The sequence below is a fragment of the Amphibalanus amphitrite genome, unplaced genomic scaffold (assembly GCF_019059575.1).
Source record: "Amphibalanus amphitrite isolate SeventyFive unplaced genomic scaffold, NRLGWU_Aamphi_draft 000051F_arrow, whole genome shotgun sequence".
In the NCBI taxonomy this organism is placed as follows: domain Eukaryota; kingdom Metazoa; phylum Arthropoda; class Thecostraca; order Balanomorpha; family Balanidae; genus Amphibalanus; species Amphibalanus amphitrite.
In genome coordinates, this window is record NW_024881547.1 from 1041632 (window position 1) to 1061726 (window position 20095).

General features: G+C 47.9%; 1 protein-coding gene across 1 annotated transcript; it reads right to left on the bottom strand.

The window, feature by feature from the left end:
* Positions 1 to 7485: 7485 nt before the first annotated feature.
* LOC122377826 (cationic amino acid transporter 4-like) lies at positions 7486 to 16610 on the bottom strand. The gene is made up of 10 exons (XM_043358279.1): positions 16190 to 16610; positions 14811 to 15059; positions 14372 to 14566; positions 13859 to 14065; positions 13449 to 13594; positions 13055 to 13210; positions 11499 to 11678; positions 9513 to 9726; positions 9075 to 9233; positions 7486 to 8724 (listed from the first exon to the last, which is right to left on the bottom strand). The coding sequence occupies exons 1-10, from the start codon at positions 16320 to 16322 to the stop codon at positions 8000 to 8002; spliced, it is 2364 nt and encodes a 787-aa protein (XP_043214214.1). The 5' UTR covers positions 16323 to 16610; the 3' UTR covers positions 7486 to 7999.
* Positions 16611 to 20095: the final 3485 nt, after the last annotated feature.

A 20095-nucleotide genomic window follows, 5' to 3' on the forward strand; every position in this document is an offset into this window, starting at 1 on the left:
CTCCCCTCCCTCCGCAACCCCCACCGGGCCTGGCACGGTCTGGAACACACCCTGAATGGCCGTCTGTTGTGTCCACCGGCGCCGCCAGTTCCTAGAACACCGTAACGTCGATCGTCGGTCGATCATCGCTACTGCCCCTGCCCCTGAGGACGCACTGAACGTCGCACTTCACGGCGTGGTTACTGCACCTGCCGACGTGCAGTGAGGTGAAGCAGGCTTGCTATGGCGTTGTGTTGCAGTAAAGTGTTGCATAAATCAAATGTTGCGTATAAAGTGTACACATTTTGAGTATAAAGCGCTCACACAATGAATTCTGAAATATATGTGAATACCGGGAGCACCCTTAGGATGTTCAAAGTTTTTGTTACTCATTTCGTTTGATGATGGCTGAACTGACGAATTATACGGGATATTACATATGGATATGGATATTACATTGAAAAATTATTGATGTATAAAGTGTAAAAAGACTGTTTATACACAAGGTGCAATTACATAAGTACGGCAGATTCCCTTATCGATCAACAGTAGTTCATCGATCCACACGCGGCACAAAGCAATTTGCGTGACGCGTTCTGTGCTCTGTGTTGACGAAATGAAGGGTTCCAGGAAACGACGAATGATAGTATCTTCCGGAAAAGGTCACTAGATTCGTCCGTTGTTTGTGCTGTGTGTTTACCGATCACAGGATGCTATGCATTACTGAATGCATAATGTATCAGTACGATATTGCAGTGAGATCAAAACAGGTGCCAGGTGGCTAACTTACGATTAATCGCATGAGTCATCCAAATATTGTGAATTATTGTCATTTGGTAAATGTTTCGATCTTTCCAAGATATCAGTTAAATGCAGCACCTCCGTTGGATATAAGTATGTGTTTTGTGATAATCAAACTCTGGTGATCTGGTGAAATCTGGTGAAAACGTACGCGTCGACTCGGTGCAGGAGGTGCTCCAGAAATTCATGACCTAGTGATTTGGGCTGTATATGCATAGTCAGTGGAGCCTTCTCGTACAGAGACGCGGGCACCGAGCCGGGTAAAAGCCGGCAGCTCTAGCGACGCCCACTGTGCCTGAAGTCTGAGCCGGGTCAGACTGACAGCGCGGTCGGCCGGTCGGCGCAGCGGGGAGGGGTGTGGGGAGACGGCGTCTGGCCGGTGGACGGGACCGGGAACTGGGCCTGGGCCTGGGCCTGGACCGGGGGCTGGTGTTGTGAGAGGGATGGGGTGGGGTATGCCGGAGGGGATGTTCGAATGAACTGGCCGGAGTTGACGTTCCTGTGTAACAGTGACGTCACGTCATACCTGGACTGAGTAGAGGTCCAGACCAGACGTCAGGGAGGGGCGGGACGAGATAGGGAGCTGACTGGACCCGGCGCGGCGGCCGCTCGGCGCTGTCGAGGCCGGCCGTGTATATACAGGGATGTCGCGCGACTAAGACCCGTTCGGAGCTTTCGTGCAATTACGCTCAGTTTTTGTTTTCGCTTCGTAGGTTAAGGGACGGTGAAGTGTCCGCATGTGTTGCTAGCTTGTTAAGGAAACTGTGTCTGGTGTTGTGTGTGCTCCGGGCCGCACCGTACCGTGGTTAATCTATACGTGTCGCCGCTCGGGGGTTGTCGGTGGCGTCGGCGTGCCAAACGCCGAATTAAAGTAGCTGACAATTCATATAGTATCATTGAACGTAAATGGGCTCAAAGCAACAAGTGGCACAGTGCCAAAACGACGTAAGCTGTTTACATGGCTGAAAAACATGAACGCCGATGTGATATTATTGCAGGAGACGCACAGCGACCAACAATTAGAAGCAATCATTAGAAACGAGTGGGGCGGCAAATGTTTCTTCGCCCACGGCGACAGTAGGAGTAGGGGTGTGGCCATCTTCCTGCTCCCAGGAAGTAGAATAGAATCTCTTGGAATCGACACTTGCAAAAATGGGCGATATATTGTCATGCAAGCCGAAATAAATGGGGCAGTGATTGTAATCGCGAACATATATGGACCCAACTATGATCAACCTGGAGCTTTGGAAGAGCTGTTTCAAAGTATTGAGCGCTTCAGTTGTGACGCTATGATTTTGGGAGGCGATTGGAATACTGTGTTAGACATGAAAATTGACAGACTTACCAGGGCAAAACGAGTTGTTAACAACCACAGGTGTCAAAAAGCAATTGCACAATTCATGGATTACAAAGACTTGGTGGATATCTGGCGTGTGAACAATCCGGGGAAGAAAAAGTTCACCTACCAGCGAAGTCGCCCGATGAGCAAATCGAGGATCGATTTTTTTCTTATTAGTGAATGTTTGCTTTCACAACAAATCAAACCGACAGCAAAAATACTTGATGGATATCTGGCGGATCACAAACTGATTACCTTAGAAGTGCAAATTGGGAAAACAGTGTGGGGGAAGTCTTACTGGAAATTAAACAACAATCTTCTTCTTAACGAAGAATACGTAGATTATATGAAGCGTTTTATTCCTGAAACCATAGCATCAAATGATACTGAAGGCATAAGTAAACATACGGTCTTACAGACTGTGCTATGTGCTATCAGGGGAGAGTCGATTAAGTTCTCCAGCAGAATGAAGCGAAAAAGATCAGAACGACTTGAGGTGCTGCAAAACGAAATAAATTCAATATGTGACGAGCCAAATGAAAAGGAAAGAGAACGACTTTTTAAACTAAAACAGGAGAGGGATGAATTAGTAGGTGAACAAACTCAACGAAACATGTTTCAGTGCAAAGTAAATTGGCGAGAATTTGGAGAAAAGGGTTCAAGATACTTTCATAAATTAATGCGTGTTAAAAAGGGTTTTAGGCCATACATGGCCTTAGAATTAGAAAATACCGCTCCCGGTAAAATATCCAGTAACATTGAGGACATGCTGGAGGAGTGCGTTGTTTTCTTTGAAAAACTGTACGCGCCATGCCGAGTATCACCAGAGGCAAACTCGGGAACTTTCCTATCCAATATTAAGCCGTTACCTCACGACCGAATTCAGATCGGGGAACAGCCAATAACCATCACGGAACTGGAATCAACGTTGAAAACGATGGGAGAAGGGGCTAGCCCAGGTCCCGATGGTTTTACGTCTGAGTTTTACAAAGTTTTCTGGAACGAATTAAAAGAATTGATTTTCGGGGTAATTCAGGAATTGATAGAGATAGATAAAGCTCCATCGTTGTTAACATGTAGTACCACCACCTTAATACCCAAAAAGGGTAAAAGTACTCACTTGGTGAGGAACCTGAGGCCTATTAGTCTCTTGAATGTCTTGTACAAGCTTATTACGAAGACATTAGCTATAAGACTCGGCAAAATGATTAATGATCACATCAATGAAGATCAAACAGGATTTTTTAAAAGGAAGATATATCGGGGAAAACGTAAGACTCTTAATAGATCTGATGAACGAATCTAGCGAGCAAAACATTCCAGGTCTCATAATGTTTTGTGATTTACAGCAGGCATACGATAGTGTGAATTGGAATTACTTGATTGAAGTAACTGATAAGTTCAACTTTGGACCGAAATTTAAACATTGGATATCCATGTTGTACAGAGACTCGGATCAAGATCCTGTTACGGCGCGAATAACTTTGAACGGACACCTGTCTCGGCCTTACAGTATCAGAAGGGGATTGCGGCAGGGGTGTCCCTTGAGTTGTCTTCTGTTTTTAATATGCATCGAACCTTTCGGCGAAACTGTTCGTGCCAGAAATAGTATTGCTGGCATACACATAAACGGCTTTGAAGTTAAGATGTCCGCTTACGCGGATGACACAGCATTAATTCTAGACGGAACGGAAGGAAGTTTACTTGCAGCACTGAAAACCTGTGAGGAGTTTGAAACGGTGTCAGGACTAAAACTGAACAAAAGTAAAACGAATATCATGTGGATAGGAAGAAATAAAATAAGACAGGATATTCTATGTAAAGAATATGGCTAAATTGGACAAAACAGGTGAACTATTTAGGAGTTGAAATAGGCCCGATGATGAGGAACATGGCAGAGGAAAATTATGCAAGCAAAATAGCTAAATTAAAAAATTTATTAAACCCATGGATAAAACGTGGATTAACGCCTTTTGGTAGAATTCACTTAATCAAATCAATGGCGCTGTCCCAACTCGTTTATCATATGTCGGTGTTAGAAAAACCTAGTAAGAGGATGCTGAAAGAACTGGAGTGTCTAATGTTCAACTTCATATGGAATGGGAAAATAGATAGAATCAAAAGGACCACGATGAAAAACCATTATGGTGAGGGAGGGCTGCAGGTTCCTGATCCATCAGCGCAAGCGGACAGCCTGAAAATAATGTGGATCAAAAAATTTTTGGATGAAAATAATCACGCTAAGTGGAAATTTGTAGTGCAAAACAAACTCCTAATAGGAGGAAATCTTTCAATATTTGAATGTAAGCTATCCAAAAGGGAGGTCGAATGCAAGTTCCCGGACAAATTCTGGAGGGAGATTTATCTAGCTTGGCAAACAATGGTTGAAGAAGAGGACAAAACAGACGGATTAGTATTGTATGAGTCTTTGTGGCACAATAGATATTTGAATTTGGACGACATGGTTGGAATACCGAAAAAGAAGCTTCAAAATAGTGGTGTGCTACGTATTAACGACATTTACGATAGAAATGCAGGCAGGCTGATGCCACCCGATCAACTGACAGAAAAATATGGCATTGGGAACTTCCTTTTGTGGCATAGAATCTTAACCCTCGCCCGTATAGGGGGGGGTCGAACGGACCCCCCCATGGTTTTTCGCGAATAACTCGCGTAAAAAGCGGCCGATCGTGACGAAACTTTCAGTACCCTCGCGTTCATCAATTTTACACCTACCCTGAAAATTTCATGACCCTGACCCAAATGACCTTTGACCTGTGACCTACTTTTCGAGACCATGTTTGGCCGGAATCGCGATTCGGCGTATGTCGGCTCGCATTAGCCGCGCGTTTGCAGTCTTTTCGTGGTTTCAAGCGTTCAAACATGTGATATGATGTTGCCCCCATGCATTAGGGTGGTTGTCAAGGTCACCTGAAGGTCAGGTCAGGTCATTGACCTTTGATGACCTCGGTTCACTTTTTCGAGTTTTACATGTTTCTAGGCCAGTTTTTAGAGCTGAATTCGAATTTAGCAACCATATGAACATTTACGAAGTAGTTTTGGTGCCTTCGTAACATGTTACGAAGCTGTCAGAGGCGGTTGCCACCTACTACGAACACCCTTACTGGTTGACCTGACCTGACCTGACCCGACCCGGCCTAAATGCATGAAGACATCATCTGTGATCAAAACTAACATGATATTCGTGATCAGCACCCCGAAAAACCCCATAGCAGCCACACTTTACGACGTTCTAACAGGTCCCGATTTTCCCGACTTTTGGGTCATTGACCTGACCTGCAAGGTCAACCAATGACCTAGGACCTGAAAATTGGGTATCATCGGCTTCCTCTCGTCACGGGCAACACGCTCGTTTTTTCCGCGAAGCTCTAGCTCGATCAGGGGCGAAACGGCAAGGGGGGGGGTCCAACGGACCCCCCCCCCCCCCTTATACGTTCGCGGCTGGAAAAACACCAATACGGGCGAGGGTTAAAAGTAATCCCAAAGGAATGGAAACAAATACTGCGTGAGAAAAGACCGAGGGTGAGAGAAGTAAGGCCGGAGATATACGTTACTTTACAGGAAACTATAAAGGTAGCAAAGTGGGCATATTCCGCACTTATGAAATCAAATAAGCTGTCTTGTCCTCGCAAAGCACAAACCAAATGGGAGCAGGAACTGCAAGGAGTGCAAAGCTCTTGGCCATCAGTCTTTAAGATACTATATAAAAGTACACAAGATTTTAAACTGAAATGGTTGCAACTGCGTATCCTGCATCGAATATTGCCTACCAATAGAGTACTTAATTGGATGAAAATAAAAGAGTCTAGCATGTGTGATCGTTGCTTTGAGCCCAACGAGGATATATATCATGTTTTTTGGGGTTGTAAAGACGCAAAGAGATTTTGGATGAGACTGAAACATACGCTTGTTTTACCGAAAAATTTCACACCAGAAGATATCTTTTTAGGTAACGTAACTGGAAAAGGAAAATGGACGGCAGCCCCCTTACGCGTGTGTGTACTATTAGGAAAACAGTTTATATGGCAATGTCGATGGTCTGGTGAAGAGCAAAGCGTACAGCGGTTTTCTTTGTATCTTGCAAAGTATATATCAGTTGAGAAATGCATCGTAGCACGCAGAGGGGGAAGAAAAAGGTTCGATGAAACTTTTGGGTTACTGTGGGAAGCCTTGTGTACGAGTAGTACTTGATTGTGCAATGGACAGACGTGGGCTCAGGATTGGAAGGGGGAGGAGTGTATGTAGTGGGATTCCTGTCCTAGGTACAAACAAAAATCAGCCACCGCTCCCATGACCCATCCGGGCCAACCCGGGACCGGCCTCTTTGACTAGGGCCGGTCGGCCGGCCGGGCGTGCGGGGCGCCGGCCCTACAAGTCGACGGCTCGCACGCCCGGCCGGTGGATAGGGGGCGCCGCCCGCGATACCCCTTCGCCGGGCGGCGCGGGCGGTGGCTGATGGCCCACGGTGGCTGATGGCAGGCGGGCCACACCACGTCGCGTGGTGGTGAGTGGTGACGAGCTATACTTTTATAGCTCGGCCGCCGCCCAGTCAAAATGCAGATGAAATGTGGCGGGTGCACACCGCAACGTTATGTTGATGCTCATGTGGGGTTGAGGGGGTTGTTTGCCGTGCTCGATGCCGCTACTTATCTCCCGTCTTGCCAGCTGTACAGGGGACTAAGCGTGGAAGGCTGTGTCTCACATGGTGTATGTCTGTATGTTCGTGTTTGGGGGACACCGGTGTGACAATTTCGTAACCCGTGTTCTCGGATATATGTAATAAACATATGACAAAAAAAAGAAAAAAAAACAAAAAAAAATAGATAATCAAACTCAACTGTTTGATTATCAGCACAAACAAATTTTTGAATGCGGTGGATCAGATATTCAGTTGGCAGACTAACATTGGTTGACTGGCTGCAAAAGCTGCCGATAAGCGGGCCAAGAGTCAAACGTATGTACCTATTTATTATTCTTCATCTTTCTAATAATCGTATGTACCTATCTAAAAAAGAAGTGTAGCATACGTTCTAAAGCGGTGACCAAAATGTCCCGTTTAGCCCTTGGTGGCCTGTGGGCATCTCAGAAAGATTCGTTACAAAGACAGTCACTGTGCAATAATAATTCTTTGATTAAATGATTTGACAACACAAGCATATTTATCCATTAAAAAAAGTTTTCCATGCATTTTACAGATAATTGCAACTCTATTTGTGCCTCTAATGTTGCATGACATACAGCCTACAACAACTAAAGTGGGTTTCTGTTTCTTTTTACCCAGCGCTCCCGTCGCCCTGGTTACTTGATAATATCTACCGTAAATGTTGAATCGTTACCATAACAACCGACATGAATAAACCAAGAATAAACAGGTGTGCTAGTTGATGAATGGAGTAGCGGTAATGGTGCGTATTGATTATCACACTGGCATGACCCTCGTTTATTCGTGCAACTGCGAGCCACTCGATTGCCGTTCCATTGCAAATAAGGTCAAAGCGAGGGTATCTAACTAGCAACAAACAATTTTTTTCAAGCAATCTTTTTTATCTTTTTTAAAATAAATTGACAAACTTTCTATGTATTGAATGACACTTCACGTAACACACTATATTCGAGGCATACTTACATCGTTTACCGAACACTCTAAACACTGAATGCTCAGCGGACACTACGAAAACACTCAAGACGATCGAAAAAATAAAAGTTAGACTGTAATAAACCCAATATGCACACAACTTACTTCTGGCTTACCCTAACCAAGCCGAGTTAGAGGCATCACGTCGGTAATCCGCCCTTCAAAAGTTTGTCAAAACACTGCTTTTAATCAGCTCTCAAACCATTCCAAAGAAGCGACTGGACTTAGTAGGCGGTGCGGTACATTTCGTCATACTGCAGGCTTGGAAGGCTTTCTGTGTCCGTAACGCTCTGCCGCCTCAGCTCAGGTCGAACATCCGACTCCTTCCGCCGGATGTCGGGCGTTTCCGCCCCGCTCTGTGCCGCCCTCTGACTCCGAATCGGCTTTGGACTCGCACTGGGACTCGGAACTGGACTAGGGATTGGACTCGGGTTTGGACTCTGTGCTGGACTCGGACTCAGAGTCGGCAGTGGACTCGGTGTCGGGTTTGGAATCACACTCGAGTTAGGCAATCGCCAGGACTCCGCGGAGGGACTTGGTGTGCGACTTCGGGGAGGCACCCTCCACTTGTCGCCAGCTCTTGGTAGACTATCATCTATTCCAATATCCATTCTACTCTGCGTCGATCCCAACGACGAGGTGTCCCACTGCTTTCCTGTAGAAAACTGACTGTATCTGCTGTCCCTTCGTGAGTGCTTTCCCTCCAGAGGGTACCGCTGGCTGTCTGGAGTTTCGGGACAGTACTCCAGGGTACCCGGACGGAACTCGGGTGTACTCGGCGGGTACTCGGGTACAGATGGCGCTGACAAACCGCACGGGTTCGGAGTGGTACCCGGCGGAGCGGTACCGTACCACTGAGGTATAGAGTCCGTCTCGGAGAGGGGTCGAACACGCCACGCCTCATCCACCGTGCTGTGGCGCAGGCCGTAGCTGAAGTAGGTCAACAATCCTGCAGAAAAGAATAAAACAGAACATGCTAAGTAACGGATGTCGGCGGTTTTTCGTGAGACATGACTGGGCTTACTCGAAAAATAATTGCACAATTAAAAACAACAATCAAGCATGAAAAGTGAATGAAATCATGAAAAGCATGAAAAGCATGAAATCAAGCATGCATCGAAGGCCGTAAAAAGTGAGCAATCCATGAAAAATGATGTAGGTATATACATACGTATTACGTACATACCAATGAAACATTCATCCTAAAATTACGATTCATTTTGATAAACAGCTGCGCTTTTCCACTAGATGGTTTCGACTATATCTCTCTCTGTTTTACAGCCCGTCCCACAGACGTACCCAGTAACATCCAGATGAAGAACCCGAGGAAGGTGCTGGGTCGGAGGAACGTCAGCAGCAGCATGTTCAGCCAGATGGCCAGCAGCGGCACCATCGGACAGAACGGCACCGCGAACGAGTGGGGCACCGTCTGCTCAAACGCCAGTAACGTCGCGAGACCTGCAACGACGAACGATATTAGAATTGGTTATATGAGCTCCATGAACAATACCTTTTAGGGCTGTCTAATATCATGCATAATTGTCTTAATAATTCTAATGAGCTACTATGCGCCCTTTGTTACTGTCGAGCAACACATGTTGCATATAACACCCGAACGACGTTATTTGCTTTCTTGTATGCATTTGTGTACCTGATATGCAGTTCAAGAGTTAGCAAATATATGTTTTTGCAATGATGATCATGCATAGATCATGCATTATCTCGTTATTCCCTTACAGCAGGCCAGGACAATGCTGAGCAGCAGTATGACGATGACCCCAGCTGCGCTGGCCGAGTCCGACGTATGCGCCACCAAGTAACTCAGCAGAAAACTGGCTGCCGTGAACGCATAGATGGCGCTGGTGGGCACGGCGCCGTACGGCAGCCGGGCGATGAACGGGTCCAGAAAGTGGCAGCTCTCCTTGAGCTCGCCTCCGATACAGTCTGTGGTCTGAGGATGGAAAAAGGTAGTTAGTTTCAGAGTTAGTCGGTAAATCAGTAGGTCAACCAAGTCATTGAGACCAAACTTAGGTTGATACTGGATGCATTGTCAGTTTACGTTGATTCCCTGGCACCTTTTCATCGTCATCAGCAGGGTCCCGGGAACGATTTTCAAGTTGGGGGGGCGAGCCTAAAATACCTGACATGATGCATATGAAACAGTGGCGTAGCTAGGGGTCTAGGGGAACACGTACCCCCCCCCCCCCCCACCGGTTCAAAGGGACCTTCGGGTCCGAGTGGCTCTGCGGCGCCATTTGACCGCTGAAGGTCAAACCGCTGACCGCCCCATGGGGCTCGTTAGAGCACCTCATGGGCCCTAAATAGCCACACTAAGATCTCCATAAGGGCCCCACGCCGGCTTCTGAGCGCCTCTTGCGCCTTTTCAGGGCACCTCGGTGGTCTCCAAAGTCCAAAGGCCCGTTACTGGCCTCTGAGAGTCCTTACCGGCCTATGAGGGGCCAGTTCTAGAGGCATTTCCCGCCTGTGATGGTCCCACACTTATTTTTCTGAGGGCCCCATAACGGCAACTATGGGCCCTCATCGGCGCCTATGAGGGCCCACACCGGTGTCTCTGAGGGTTTCACACCCCCAACTCTGAGTGCCTACACCAGTGCCTATTAAAATTAAGCCCTGTATCGGCGGCTCTGAGGACCCAACCAACACCTGTGCATCTGAAGGCCACCCACTGGTGACTTTTGAGGGTCCCACACCGGTGAGTCTGAGGGCCCCACCGGCGTCTGACAGTATATACCATGCCGGTCTCTAAGGACCCCACAGGACTTCTTCTACCGGCCTAAGGACCCCTTGCCGGTCACTGAGACCCCCTGCCGGCTTGTAGAGAGTTCGCGTCAGCAGCTTTAAAGCCCCCACACCCGTCTGTAACGGCTCCACACCAGCTTCTATGAGGGCCCACAGCAACGCCTGTAAGGACCCTCATCGGCGCCTCTGAGAGAATCACACTAGCACCTCTGAGCGCCCACACCGGCACCTGCATAACGGCCCCACACCGGTGCCTCTAAAGGCCCCTTACCGGCGGCTCTGAGGGCCCTAGGCCGGTGATTCTGAGGGTGCTGCCGATAACGGAAGGCACCACATAAGCCCTAAGTGTCGCTGAGCTTTAATCCCATACCGGCCCTCTAATGTATCCCATGCATCCCATCCCATACCGAGGGCGCCACGTCAGTGCACTCATTGCCCGGCCCACACCCCTCCCTCACACCCGGAGGGGTAAACTGTGTTATACGAGTACCTATAGCAACGATTTTACCACCGTTGTACGTTATGCATTTCTCACAGTTGACTCAAAATGGTCCAGTATAAAACTGGTCTGCCAAGCTTATGGCCACGGTCAGGCCCAAATCAAAGCGGGATGACAATAGCAGATGTCAAATCGTTACTGTATCAGCAGAAACCATTCAGATGGCAAGGAAAATGCCGAGTGTTAATGTTTAGATGTATAAAGGAAACAAGAAGGAAAGAAGTCCGGAAAAGGGAGGAAAGACCTTTTCTCGCTGCCTCAATGTTGAGGGGGCGCCGCCCCCTCGGCTCCCAAGTTGGGGGGGGGGGGCAAGCGCCCCCGCTGCCCCCCCTGTTCCCGGGTCTATGGTCATCAGGCTATTGATCTAACATATCTGATATTGTCAAACTAAGATGCTAGGTAAGCTCTACGTTGCTCTAACTGATTGTCTTCAATCCATCCAACTTTCAATTTCAACATCTTACCTCCGTGCCGTCGCTGTTGAGAAGAGTGGCCCGATAGCGAAGATGAAGCACCGCCAGAGCGACCATGCTGTATCCGACCAGCGTGCCCATGGCCAGGTAATCTACGAGGCGTGCGATGTCCATAGACAGCGCTAGGAAGGCTGCTACGCCGCCGAGCAGGAACGTGTTCAGGACGGGTACCTGAGGCAGGCGAAGACATACAGTGTGGATATGAGCTTGAACGAATACCATTCTTCAACCTGATATTGCAGTTGCAGGCCCGAGTCATGTCCTTGGTGAAACGGTGCCAATGCTCAAATACATTCGAAGTTAATTACAATAAAGCAGCTTAGGAAAGCATATAATTTGTTTTGCATTCTGCATATAGCATATGGTTATGATCGATGTTTTTTCTTGCTAATGAAACTACAAAATTTATGATCGATTAAAGTTCTGCTATATTTATAGTACCGGCATTTCATATGTAATACAGAGCTGACATTTCTGGGCCATAGCTGACAATCGTATTAACCCGCGCACCGACGGGGGGCGGATATCCGCCCCCCCCTGAGGTTTTTCGCGAATAGCGGGAAAACCGCGGCGCGTAGCGCCGCAAAATTTGGTATGACTATTCCCTCATTAATTTTACACATGGTGTGCAAGTTTGAACCTCCTACCTTTTAAGGTCAGGTCACCAGGTCACTTTGAATGACCCAACCTCAAGTCACTTTTTTGCAACTTTGTCACCGTGCCAGAGCTACAGTAGATGTCGGAGGCCTTTGAAAGTCGCAGGATGTTATAAGGCCATTAGTAGCTACAATTTGTATATCTCGGAATTTTGATATCGGTGACCTAAGGTCAGGTCAATTTCGCGACCTCCCCATTATAAGTCAATGGGGGAAAAATCAACTCCCTGTTTTTACCACTAAAACGGGTCGGAATGGCCACATATACCATACATGACTTCATATACGATCAACCGACACTACCTTGAGGTCTGTTTTGCTGTTGGACAGCTGTGAGGTCATGTGACGTCATCAAAGGTCACCAAAGGTTTTTGGCCAATAACTCCGTACAGGAACAAGATACAGCCACGTGGATGGTCTCATTGTGTTCAGCTCGTCAAGACGCATCGAATGATATACATGATGACCTCGAGGTCACGTGACCTGCGGTCAACCTTTGACCTTGACCTTTCTAGGTCAACATATATATCATTCGATGCGGATTGACGAGAGGATCACGATGATGCCCTTAGTTTGTTCCTATCTTGACTAATTCGAAAGTTAGTCGAGAAAAACTCTCTCCATATCTGGCGCCGCCATTTTGACTTTTTCGACCCCTGTGACGTCATCTTTGACCTGACCTGAAAATGACCGTTGTAAAAATTGTAGATCTTGACCGTGCGTATCCGATGCCGTTTACCGCTTGTCGCTTTTTCGCTTCGTTCTCGAGATCTCAGGGGGGGCGGTCATCCGCCCCCCCCCCGTCGGTGCGAAGTTGGCGCAGACCCCCGTCGGTGCGCGGGTTAAAAGTACTTTATAGGTTAGTTCATTTTACATCCGCTGACCGTTTACCTGGTTTCGATTGCTGACTCTGCCGAAGAATCGGAAGACCAGTCCGTCTGTCGCCATGATACACATGTACCGCGGTAGGGAGTACATGTGGGCGAAGAGTACACCGCCCAGACCGGAGAGCGATAGCACTGAGAGCAGGTACTGCGCCCAACCCACCTGTGAAGTACAGATTACAGAGCTAAATTGTCGCTTCGGCAAAAGGAGGAGAAACGTATTTAAAACGGTCACCTGAGCTGATGCAAGGAGACATATTTATCCTTGGAATGATCGCAAGTGAATAGCCAGGCTACTTCACTGAATTTTTACTTTTTCAAGGTGATTACCGCGCTTTATTTTATTAGCGATTGATCGGAAAAAATCCGCTGCCCAGCCTATCGTGGAAGTTGACACCTACGTTGTGGAAGGCGAAGGCGGCGGTGAGCGCGGCCCTGACGCTGACCAAGTTGAACGGAACCATCAGCGTTAGAGCCACCGAGAGAGCCACGTAGCCGAAGGTCACGATGCCCAGCGCGTAGAACGCCGCTCGTGGGACCGAATAACCTGTAAGAGACGGGCAGATTTTAATCTACCAATTGATGAAACAGACTGTTTTAATAACCGCATCAACAAATACATTCGATTGAAGTCATTATATCAAATATTTTTCTCGTGTACATATCTATCGACCATAACCGCTAAAAACCGATCACAACTCAAATTACGGCCACCATTACTGAAAAAAGAAAAGAAACTTTTATCAAACGTTTGTATGTTTTTACAGCAAATAATATTATTCAGGCTATAACAAAGCCAGGCGGGACCAACCAGGATCTTTGGCCTCCTCAGCAGCGATGGCCATGCTGTCCAGGCCGGCGAAGGCGAAGAAGCAGCTGCTGGCTCCGGAGAGCAGGCCGGACACGCCGTACGGAGTGAAGTCGTTCCAGTTAGAGAGGCTGGCGAACCACAGGCCGTACGTGGACACGAACAAAATGACAGCGACGTTCACCAGTGAGAACAGACTGCAGATGTTGGCTGGAATGGGGAAGGCGCATATGAAATGAAATGGGATCGACAAGGTTGTTTTCCTGAACGTAATGACTTACTATGGTCATCACTCATCATCATATCACTCAGCTGGAGCTGGGGAAATAGCAACGTATTTACATAAAATTCTACTTCTGTCAAGTGGTGGGAAACACTATTTTATTCACATTTTACGACTACGAACAACAGCAAGACATTATAACGTAAATAGTTATAATGACAATGCATAAGCAAGCATATACAAAATGCGTGATATCATACACAAAAAAGGCTGTCAATGGATAGTTCACGTACTGGAGCACCTGGCCCCGATGGCCTGCAGCAGGGTGACCAGGATGACCACGCCGGCGGCCAGGAAGTCCAGCTGGTCGGCCCACTCGGCGTGGTGGGAGCCACTGCCGGACAAACTGCCGGACGTGGCGTTGTGGATGGCGCCGCGGGCCAGGCTGTCCACATAGCCACTCCAGGCGCGGGCCGCTGCGGCTGTGCCTGGAATGATCATGGGTGGTTTTGATGGCTACCGTTCAAAAATGCCTTTAAATCAATCTGAGAGGAAAAATAATGGGAAAACGCCGAAATACCAGTGATAAAATGAAATGACTTTTTTTCTTGAGTACCGTGAAGGTGTTAAAATTTGTGACCATACGATATGTGCGTAAAATCACCTCTCTCCCTCTCCCCTCTCCACCTCTCCCTCCCCTCTCTCTTTCTTTCTCTCCCTCCCTCCTCTCACCGATCAACTGCTCGAGCACCATATTCCAGCCGACGACGAACGCTGGCAGCTCTCCTAGCGTGATGTATGAGTAGACGTAGGTGCTGCCGCAGCGGGGGACTCGCGAGGCGAACTCGGCGAAGCAGAGGGCGGCCAGCAGCGCCACCGAAGCGGCCACTAGGAAGGAGATGATGATGCTCGGCCCGGCGACGTCGCGGGTTACAGTGCCCGTGAGGACGTACATTCCCGTGCCGATCATGTGGCCGACGCCTGAGGGGTGGAAGAGTGGGCTGAGCATATTTTAACTCTACAAGTGGACAAGCTGCTCATGTATTTGAATTAGTAGATATGGAATCCCTGGCCCTAAGGGTGCCATATCATGCATGCGATGTACATAAGTAAGGTTAGTTGTGGACTGTGGACTGCGGCATAATGTAACTTTTCATACCTGTTCTTCTCATAGATTAGAAACCTACTCTAAACCTGTTCTTCTCATACTCAGAAACGCTCATCAGCTTGCTTGCCATGGCTAATTTTATAAGTTGCGCCCCAGTGACTGAATCCATCTCGCTTTGGGTTAGAAATGTACCGTTGTCCCTAAGTCAGTGGGCCACCTTTCGTGGCAGAGAAGCTTTTCTGATTTTCCCTTTATCGATGCCCGAATGAGGCGACCGCCAGATCTGACCGAAAACACGGGCAAAATGTGACTGAGCGTCTTAGGATTCGAAAGACGGGTGGTAGACTGAATAAAAATCCGACGACAATGTTGTTAATGACAGGAATTTGGATGCGGGATCACTTGATAGAGGGAATAATTTGGCCCAGTTCAGGATGCATTTCCAATAACTTTGACACGACGATTCCATACACCTTTCATGGCGCGCCAAGGTCGACCTAATTTACATGCACTGAGCGTTTGAGCTCAGCGTTCGACCACCCAACTGCCTCGTTCCGGCAGTATCTGCCTTGCGGTACAGTATACCACCCAGGCGCTAACGCCTGCGACATCTATCGGCAAAACTGTAACTAGGAAATACAGGCTCTCCGCCAGGTGGTTGCGCGGTAAAACGCCTGAAGTTATGCTGTACCGCATTGCTTTGGCAACTCCGAAGTGTTTTGTGGCGAATAGCACGGTGACGAGGCGTGCCAAACACATAATTTGAGTTTCATAAATCAAAAAAATGTACATTTTTAGAGACATTGTGCCCGAGTGGGTGAATGGGTTACTGGGCCTGTGAGCCCGGGCGTCCAGCAAACTTATTGCGTGGAGTAAATGGCACGCCTAAGTTGTATGTGTAGCAGGCAGGATAATAAAAGAATGCCCATTGCTGTTAACCCATTATTGAATTGTGCGGATTATAGACCCCTCATCGTAATAACGAGAGCAGCAAGTACCTTACCAAGTAGGGTGAGGTCGAAAGTTGTAAGATTCCTTTTCAGTAACGGATCCTCGCGTGAAGTTTTCGCAATAACCGGCCGTTTTCGCGTTATTTTGTACCCAAGCTCCGATAGTCGTGTTCCAAGTCCCTCCATGGTGTGATGGGTAGCTGATTTCAGGAAGTTCAGTTGCAGAGGTCAACCTGCCGTGCTGCACATCATGAAGTCACCATCGTCTTGGCATTTGGTAATGTAATGCGGCATGCTGATCCGTTGAAAATGTCTCTCGAATCATCAGCATGAGCAACAGCGGAAGAAGATGCTCTTTAGACACCGTCTTAAACACTGCTGGTTAACCCTCGCCCGCACATGCCATTTTCCCATCCTAGAACGCACATGGGGGGGGGGGGGTGGTTGCCACCCCCCCCCCGCGCCATTTCGTTCCTGTTGGAGATAGAGCTTAGCAGTAAAGACCAAAAAGATTCTTTGGGAAGAGACGAATCCAATGATACCCAGTTTTACCTTCTCAGGTCAGTCATTGACCTTCCAGGTCAGGTCAAACTAAAAAATGTTGCTGTTTTGGGTCACCGTTGGATATCAAGTGCGCTGCTTATCAAATACCGATGACGATGCTGTTTTCTGGTGCCAAGCCAGCTAGAACCTCTTTGTCACACTATCCGACCAGAATTTTGCTGCTGAGGTCATTTCAGGTCAAGTTAGGTCAAGGTCAATTATATGTGTTTGTATGTCTGTGTGTGTCTGTGTGTATACTGATGTGTGCACCGATTGTTTTTGGGTCCATATCACATGAAATCATGATCTGAGAAGCTTTTACCAAAAATGCAGTCAAAAAACTTCACAAAAAGTAAATTCAGCTTGCCTAAAACGCAATTATCTTAGATGACCTAGGTTGACCTTGACCCTGACCTTGACCCCTGTACATCGTCGAACAACATGTTCCATGATAGGTGGGAGGTAAGACTGGCAAAAAAGGCCGAAATCAGGGTGTCAAAAGCTCACAAGGCCCATGGCAAACGCAAGATGTTGAGAATTGGCCATTTGGGTCATGACATGACCTGAAAAACAAGGTCATATCTCCGAAACCAAAAATCACAGAAACTTGAAATTTTCAGTGGACATCAAGAAAGGACAGACGAGCAGCTATACGAAAAATCAGCCTTCTAGCTCTAAAAATGTTGAGTGCAGAGCAGAAAGACTGCCTGGGGGGGGTGGCAACCACCCCCCCCCCATGTGCGGGCGAGGGTTAAGGCTGGCACATAAAGCAAAAATATTTTCGCCTATACTTATTCCACTTCTCACGTGTACCTCCACGATACCACCACAACGCCAAAGTCTACATGATCTTCGCCTTTTTTCTCACACCGTGTCGTTATTCCTCTTTTTCTCTCGTCGTTCTTCGATCTTTCACCACTCTGTCGCCGTCACAAGCTCCGAGCTCCCACTGGCTGGCCGCAGGTCTCTCGACTTCCCCACAGCTGTGGCAGCGGTGAGGACAGCGGCGCGTCAGCACCGCAGACGCAGCCGACAATCCAACAGACTGTTCACACCTGAACGCCGATCGATATCGACCAAAAATGCGGCGTCGACAGTGGCGCAAATGTGGCCGACAGTGGCACGAATGTGGCCCATCGTGAATAGGTAGAGCGGAGACGGTGCTTTGGGAGACGTTTGCATCGATCGATGGGCATGATCTGTGACCACCGATCAAGTGATATTGCATCCTCGTATATGGCTAATATCGGGTCAAAATGGAACGGGATGTGATAAGAGAATTCCAGCCATCAATATGGGCAGGCTAAATGCTAGATCATTGTTTTGCTAGTTACATAGGTAAAACGTTCCAGAAATGTATAAATATTTGAAATAGCTGTATAAGCCCTCGAGTCGTACATAAAGGTGTAAGCCAACGTTGAACCAACGATGAATAAGATCACATCCTCTGATAGGGACACTATTACCTCCATTATCATGAAATGTATTCATCCAAATTCCAATAGTTATCAAACGGAACGGTACCTATCAGTTGTCGCATTTTCGCGAAGTGACGTTGTTTCTCCGATGCCGCATGGACGGCACTCGAGGGAGGCATGTAGTGTAGCTTCATTGCCACCTATACGCCCCTGGAGACGTTCAAATGACTGCCTTCTTTTTGCATATTGTAGTGTTATGCTCAATACGCAGGCTCATGCCATTTATGCAGTGGGCTATCTATACATTCGGGCACCTGAGACACATTTTCATTGGGTTGCCACTTGCCAATCATGGACCGATTGGTCCAATCCATTCATCTAGTCTTTGGTCAATCTAAACGGGAAGGGGGGGGGGCTTTTGAGTAGTTGCTTCTGTCGCATGATCGAGAATCCGTGTTTATTTGATGAAGCTGAACATTTTTCCCCGAGGGCAGTCTTTTCTTGCTTAGCAGCATGCATTAGCAAGTGAAAGCAGAGTAGTTCACTGGAAATAGGGAATATTAGGTATGTCCCAAAAATAATGTCAACCCTTCGCGCCCATTGCATGAAAATAACAAACATGAGGGTTTCGCTTTTTTACATATGTATTACCCCTTCTCCCTGATACAAACAAGAATACGGTCCGGCACGCCAGACTTCAACTTGTCCAGCTTGTACGGACTGATCCTGGAACAGGCAGATCGAACGTTCCGGTCAGCGTGCCGTCGAATGTTCGGCCGTGCCATTTTGTTCACCTCTCACCGGACGATCGCCCCGAGCTTTTCTATCGGCGATAGGTCTTGGCTAATCCCTGACAATTTGTCCTTCTCCCATAATGCCGGGAAGATGATCGACATTGATCCTGCGTCGTTCTAGCTTGATGAGCTGGGGTACCGTCCTGTTGAAAGATGGCCCTGGACATGTTCAGCAGAAGTTTTCGGCTAGAGACGTGGCTTGGTGGGCTTCAGGTTTAGAGGCAACCTCAGGTATCGATGGACTGTTGACTTGGATACTAGATGACCGTTGGCAGTCAGCCTTCTTGCCAGTTTCCATGAGCCGATTGGCCCGTCTTTAGCACCGTGCTTTGCGATGACTATTTGCGCTATACCCGGCCGACGGAAGTCTTCCTGCCGCGACCCAGCTTGCTCTCAAGCGTCTATCCGCCTCTGTCGCGTGATAGCCAGCGCCAAATCGTGCGGCGACTCACGCCCAGTGACTCGGCGTCGGCGACCTGACCGTGGGTCATGCCGCCGGCAACCATGCCTACTGCCCTGCTGCGGGTCGATTTGCGCTGAGGCTTTGCCATCCTTGACACCTGGTACGTGCGCGCCGGGTACTGCCCTGGAAAAGACCTTCGTGACCGGTCAGGGTCACAAAAATTCGAAGGTCACGTGACTAGAATGTAACCAATATGGTTTGGGAGCCGTTACCGGCGAAATTCTATTGGTATTGCGCCGTAGAAGGCAAAATGAAAGTTGTGGAAGGTTCTGACATTAATTTTGGGACGCCCTGTATGTACCGTCTCAGCTCCCAGATCCTATTCAATGGTACCTACTTCTAGATTCACCAACCAGTCAGTGGGTGGTGTATCGTACGTGGTGTGAGTGTTAGATAAGAAAAATTGTCAATAGTTACATCTATGGTTACATCTATAAGCATGCAGCCAAGTTTTTTTGCTTCAGAGTGTGGAAAAAGCCAGGTGTTGTCCATCTGAACTGCACAGTCACGTGACCCATTTGACCTTCGGATCCAATTCTGGTAGTCAATTCTGGCGCTTTTGTTACCGTAGCGAAAAATGTAGCCCCGTGTTCACAGTTTTCCTGACGACGAAGATTCTGCGTAATCTGGCCAATGGCGTTCGAGAACCGCGGCCAAGCCCCGCTGATCTTAAACGTGATTGGTCGAACGGTGTATAGAATCTTCGTCGTCCGGGAGACTGCAAACACGGGGTAAACCAAG